The 5,592-nt window shown below is 53.0% G+C and overlaps 1 protein-coding gene across 1 annotated transcript; it reads left to right on the forward strand.

The window, feature by feature from the left end:
- Positions 1-983: 983 nt before the first annotated feature.
- Positions 984-4,925, forward strand: POLE3 (DNA polymerase epsilon 3, accessory subunit). The gene is made up of 5 exons (XM_063409546.1): positions 984-1,063; positions 1,187-1,262; positions 1,916-2,001; positions 2,653-2,771; positions 3,246-4,925. The coding sequence occupies exons 2-5, from the start codon at positions 1,197-1,199 to the stop codon at positions 3,404-3,406; spliced, it is 432 nt and encodes a 143-aa protein (XP_063265616.1). The 5' UTR covers positions 984-1,063; positions 1,187-1,196; the 3' UTR covers positions 3,407-4,925.
- The last annotated feature ends 667 nt before the right edge of the window (positions 4,926-5,592 follow it).

Below are 5,592 nucleotides of genomic sequence, written 5' to 3' on the forward strand. Positions count from 1 at the left end.
AGTTTCTTCACAGGCTCTTACTTTGATCACTAAATAACCAAAACCTCAAGTTTGCTAAAAGTAACCCTGACAAGCTTCAATAAGCAAAGCCAAAAGGATTTGGAGATTTGACATCTGGGATCTTAAATTTATGACCCTTCAAGGGTGTTGGAGTAACAAGAAAATTCAGAAGAGATTAAGGCCTGGAAAGCTGGAGATTCCCCGACTGAGAAAAAGATTACAAAAGTAATAATGTACATGGACCAGATTAGCGTGAAGAATGAGAAATTAACAACAAAGAGCAGATAGAATGTTAAGTAATTAAGAGAATTATGTAATTTAGAGCCAATGCTTTGCTAAAATGTTTGCTAAAAATGTATAAGTAAAAAAGTTTTATATCTGTGTCAGTGCAGAGCCTGGAACTTTGTCAGCCACACACGCTCTTGGCCAAGGATACAGTAATGCCTTACTCCCTAACAGTGTCAGACAGCATTAGAGGGAGTCCTATTGATCCCACGGATTTTGGAGGATCTTGGTAACATTCCCACAGGCGCCAGCTCTGCCCCTGTGCCCAGGCTGCCCCTGTGCCCTGGCCCTGCTCCCAGCCCCACAGCCCCCAGGAACCCCGGTGATTGCAGTGTAACCACCGACACCTACACCCGTCCCTGTTCCTTCACCTACACCCGAACCTGTAGGGAACCTATAGGTCCCTTCATCTACACCCATCCCGTCACCTACACTGAACCTGTCTCTACATCTGTCCCTGTCCCATCACCTACACCCGCCCCTGTCCCCGCACCATCACCTGTCCCTTTCCCATCACCTTGGCCCTACACCTACACTCGTCCCTACACTTGCATCTACAGCTATGCTTGCCCCCATCCCTGCCCTTATCCTGTTGATATTCCTGCCGATATTCCTGTTCACATTCCTGCCTCTCCTCCTTATCCTTCTCCTTCTTTCCTTTCCCCTCTCCCTCCCCTCTGCCCGCTCCCTCACGGCGCCGCCGCCATTTCCCGCCGCGGAGGGGCAGGGCCGCGGTGCGCGCCGGGAGCGGGCGGGGCGGCGGCGGAGCGCGGGCTGGGTACGGCCGGGCCGGGCCGGGGCCGCCGCGTCCCTCCGAGATCCCCGTGTCCTGAGGGGACCCCGCCGTGTCCCGCCGGGACCCCCCTATCCCCGCGCCCCTGACGCCGCGTTTGCCTTGCAGGAGGCCCAGGATGGCGGAGAGACCGGAGGACCTGAACCTGCCCAACGCCGTCATCACCCGCATCATCAAGGAGGCGGTGGGTGCCGGGCCCCGCGGCCCAGCGGAGCGGGGCGTCTGCAGACCCCGGCCCCGGGAGGTCCCGGCCTCTTGAGACCCCGGCCCCGGTAGCTCCTGGCCACGGGAGGCCCCGGGCCGTGGCCCGAGCTGTGTCCCCGCCCGCGGGGCTCTGCTCTGGGCTGTCCCCGCTCGGGTACCGGGGCTGCAGCACTCGCAGCAGTGTCCCAAGGGATGCTCCACCAGTGCAGCGCAGCTCCCGCAGTGCCACTGTCAGGCCCCCCAAAACCGCAGCACACAAGTCCATGTTTATATAAACTCCGGAGCAATTCCCAGTGGTTAGTTTAGTGCGTTTGGTCTGGAGCTGTGAGGTGTTGCTGAGGGGATCTGGGCCTGGCAGGCATGTCAGGAGCTGGATAGTCACAGGAGTTACCTGGAGACAGTGGCCAGACCCCAAACTCCAGAGACACTGGCCTTCTGCTTAGGTCCGTGCCTTTGAGGAACCCATTCCTACTGCCCTTGGCTTCCAGCTGGGAGCAGAGCTCCTGTGACAGCACCCCAGATCAGTTCCCAGTTCTTCTGAGCCCTCCGAGTGCCTTAACAAACTGACACGTGAATTCTGTGAATTGAAGTCGACTTTAGCAGCTGCTGATAAAAGTTGGGTTTGTTTTTCAGCTTCCTGATGGAGTCAATATTTCCAAAGAAGCCCGGAGTGCCATCTCCCGAGCAGCGAGTGTGTTTGTGCTGTATGCAACATCATGGTAAGGACTTGGTGCAGCAGCCACTGGGGCATTTGATTGGTAATTCACCTCTGCTGGCCTGGGGAATCTTTCCCAGAGCTGGTTTCTGTACTGTTTATATAAATAAACCAGTCTACCAGGCTGCAGCAGGTGGATTTAGACTGCCCAGAGCAGGCCATGGGAAGGCAGCTGGGCTCTGGACACAGCCATGTCCCAAAAAGAGGGGTCCCAAAGTGCCATTAACACTAGAGTGTGGCTGCACAGCCTCCCTGGGAAGGCAGGAGCACATGACTCACTTTCAGGCTCTTCATCACGAAGCTGTGCCAGGGCAAGAGCTGCCACAGAGGACACAGTCACATTTTTGGGGTGGTTTGGCATATTCTCTGCAGGCAGTCTCTTCTCTAGTGTCAGGTGCTTCCAGGGCTGTGTGGAACTGTCACAGCCAAGGTTCAGGCTTTCTCCTTCTCCTGCTTGTAGAAAAGCTCTGTGAAAGCAGAAACTAACACTGCGGGAAAGCCAATGTAAACAGAAATGTCTCAAACCTCCTTTAGTAAATTATTAAAAAAAAACCCTAAATGTTTAGGGGATGGCATTTTAAAGTTGTGTGTGACTTTAATAAAAAAGATGGAATTGCTAACAGTTCCCAATTACCTCTCTTTTGGTTCTGGCTAGTGCAAATAACTTTGCCATGAAGGGGAAGAGGAAAACCCTGAATGCTGGGGACGTGCTCTCTGCCATGGAGGAGATGGAGTTCCAGAGATTTGTGGCCCCTCTGAAGGAATCCCTGGAAGGTACCGTGCTCCATGGGTGTCTGGGGCCTCTGAGAGGCACCGAGTCCTGTTCTCCTCGAACGCTGGACAAGCAACACTTATTGCCTGTCTTGTTTCTCTTCTCTTTGCCCAGCATCCTACACTGCAGTTTGCCTGGGGAATAACTATTGTGCACCTTAACGGGACTGGGATAACTTATTGCACAACTGATGAGGATTGAGAAAGTCTCATCTGCTCTCACTCCCCTATTATGTTTATCTAAGGAAAGCCGTAGGTGCTGCCTGTAAATGTGACCTCCTGCATCCTTTTCAGCATTTTTCTGCTGAAATTTAACCTGATTTCCTATGGAGCTGCTCAGCACAGCTCAGCTCGTAGGGTGAGTTGTGCTCTGAGTTCCCTGCTCCCCTCGAAAGCCGGGAGAGCAAGTGGACGTTGGACCTCAGCCACTGACCCGTCCGTGCCAGCGCCCAGCCCTCACTGTTCCCTCTCCTCCAGTTTACAGGCGTGAGCAGAAAGGAAAGAAGGAGGCCAGGAAAGATAAAGACAAGAAGGCAGACTCAGAGGAGCAAGATAAGAGCCGAGAGGAGGACAATGATGACGATGATGAAAGAATGGAGGAGGAAGAACAAAACGATGAGGAAGAGGTGGACAACTGAGCTCGCTTGTGGGCAAGGGTTGGGGTGTGCTCAGAGGGATATAAATGCTGTAAATCGACCTTGCTGTGTCCCCTCGTTTCCATTAGAGCTTTGTACTGCCCCTCTGTGGCCTGTCCCTTTTGGTCTGCAATTTCTACATAAAGGACTCAGCTGAAGCTTTTCCCGTGGCTGGGTGGCTCCTCCCTGTGCCTGGGGGGCTTTGGCCCTCCCCAAGCTCTGGGCAGGTGCTACCTGGGCTTTTGATGGTGGACTGGCTCTAAAAGAGAGGAAAAAAGAACTGGTGGGTGCTCAGTGCAGAAACTGGCCAGGAGAACGTGAGACTTTTGAATATGAGGGGCTGAATCCAGTAGATTGCTCATAGATCACTTCTGGGGTGTGGAACATAGGTGATAATGTCCAGAGGCTTGGAAGCTGCACGTTGAAGCTTTTGATCCAAGTGAGTTGTTTTTTTCCCTTTGTTTCCTTGCATCCTGGCTGTGCCTTCTCTCCCTGCTGTACTGTGACAGTGACACTGTGTCCTTCAGCCTGAGCAGCAGCACAGGGTGGCTGTACAGGGACCGTGAGTTCACTCACTGACTCACCCAAACTAACCCAAATCCGAAAAACACACAGTGCTGACAGTGGAAACTGTACACTGAAAGTGGCTTGGAGAGCCCTGAGAGACAAAGAGGAGATTGATTTTAAATCTGAACCACAATGAGGGGTTAAAATGAGGAGCAGGGCTGAAAACAGGTGGCTTTGTGCAGTGCTGGGGGTGTGACAGGTCAGTGGTGGCACTGGGGTCTGCTGGTCTCGCCTGTCCCCCTGCAGCAGCAGCTCCTGCAGCGAGCTGAGATGTGATAGAACAGAGTGGAGAACCCTGGTGGTTGTTTTATCCCCTTTTCCCAGCTGGAATGGGCCAATTCCCTCCAAGGTCCCTCTGTAGCCTTTGCTGGTCATTCCAGGAACATGGATGCCTCTGGGAGAGCAGCAGAAGCAGGGGGTGCCCACCCTGGGGCCCATGTGGTGTCAAAAAAAGGCTCCTACAAGAAAGATGGGTTGAGAGAAACTGTTGGTGTCCCTTGTGCTAATGTAAGTTTGTGCTTTTCCAGTTAACTTTTAGTTCTGATTCCTTTCTCCCTCAGCAAGTTTTAGGGATATTTAAAACCCCTGAGTTTTGATGATGTGCAGTTTTAAAATAGCACTTATGAGGAATCCTGGATCCTTTCCACCAAAACATGGTGGCAGCTACCCACAAGAACCACCCTGCCTTCCTGCTTTTCTGGCACGCTGGATTTTCACACGCACACAAGCCCAGCCTCTGAAAAGAACTGAACCAACACAGATTTTCTGCTGTCTAGTTTCTGCTGGCATTCTCAGGCTGTGGAAAGCCTGAGCTGATGAAGTGTTCCCAACATTTCTGATTAACACCCACTTTCCAGCTCTTTTCCTCTCTTTATTTTTCTCTTCAGCACATATCTGGGGTGCATATTCTGGAAGGGAATGAGATCTAAATAAAAGCCAGATTTTTTTTTACAGACATGTTGCCTCATATTTTGGTCAGTTATAAAATGAGCAGGTTGTGGTTGCATAAGTGGGATAGGATCATGCAGCCAAGGCAGCAGGAAATGCTCTGGGAAATGGTTTCAGGAGCAGCTGACATGGAGGAGGATGAGGGGAGGATGAAGGCTGCTGCAGCCTGGCCTCGGTGGAGACCGGAAAGAACAAGGGGATTTGCAGGTCACTGATGTTTGCTGGGAGAAGGAGCCTTCAGCTCCCCCTCACTCCGGGAGAGGTTCTAGGCTGGGGGGAGGATCCAGGATCTGGATCCAGGGTTTCTGCACTGGAGTGAGACAGGGAATGATGCTTTGGTGGGGAGCTGCAGAATGTCCTGCACTAAACCTGATCCTGGCACCTCCCCTGCTCTGGAGACCAAGGCCTGGCAGACCCCAGCACCCCAAAGCCCAGCTCCAAGTGCCTCTGCAGCACCCCAAAACCCTGCTCCACCCCACCACAGCCCCCCAGCCATGCTCCTTAAACCGAACACTCCAGCAATCCAAACCCTCACAGCACCCCAAGGCCCTGCCCAGCCACTCCAGAATCCTAAACCCTGGCTCCAGATCCTCCCACAGCGCCCTAGAACTGGACTGCATAGATCTCCAGCACCCCAAAGCCCTGCTCCATGCTCCCCTCAGCAGCCCAAAACC

The sequence above is a fragment of the Prinia subflava genome, chromosome 12 (genome assembly GCF_021018805.1).
Source record: "Prinia subflava isolate CZ2003 ecotype Zambia chromosome 12, Cam_Psub_1.2, whole genome shotgun sequence".
NCBI classification, from domain to species: domain Eukaryota; kingdom Metazoa; phylum Chordata; class Aves; order Passeriformes; family Cisticolidae; genus Prinia; species Prinia subflava.

Bases quoted from the DNA above. Each gene is read 5' to 3' on its own strand.
- POLE3 (XM_063409546.1), top strand. From the start codon at position 1,197: ATGGCGGAGAGACCGGAGGACCTGAACCTGCCCAACGCCGTCATCACC. The intron at 2,002-2,652 runs GTAAGGACTTGG...GGTTCTGGCTAG, and splicing joins GTGCTGTATGCAACATCATG to TGCAAATAACTTTGCCATGA. The intron at 2,772-3,245 runs GTACCGTGCTCC...CCTCTCCTCCAG, and splicing joins TCTGAAGGAATCCCTGGAAG to TTTACAGGCGTGAGCAGAAA.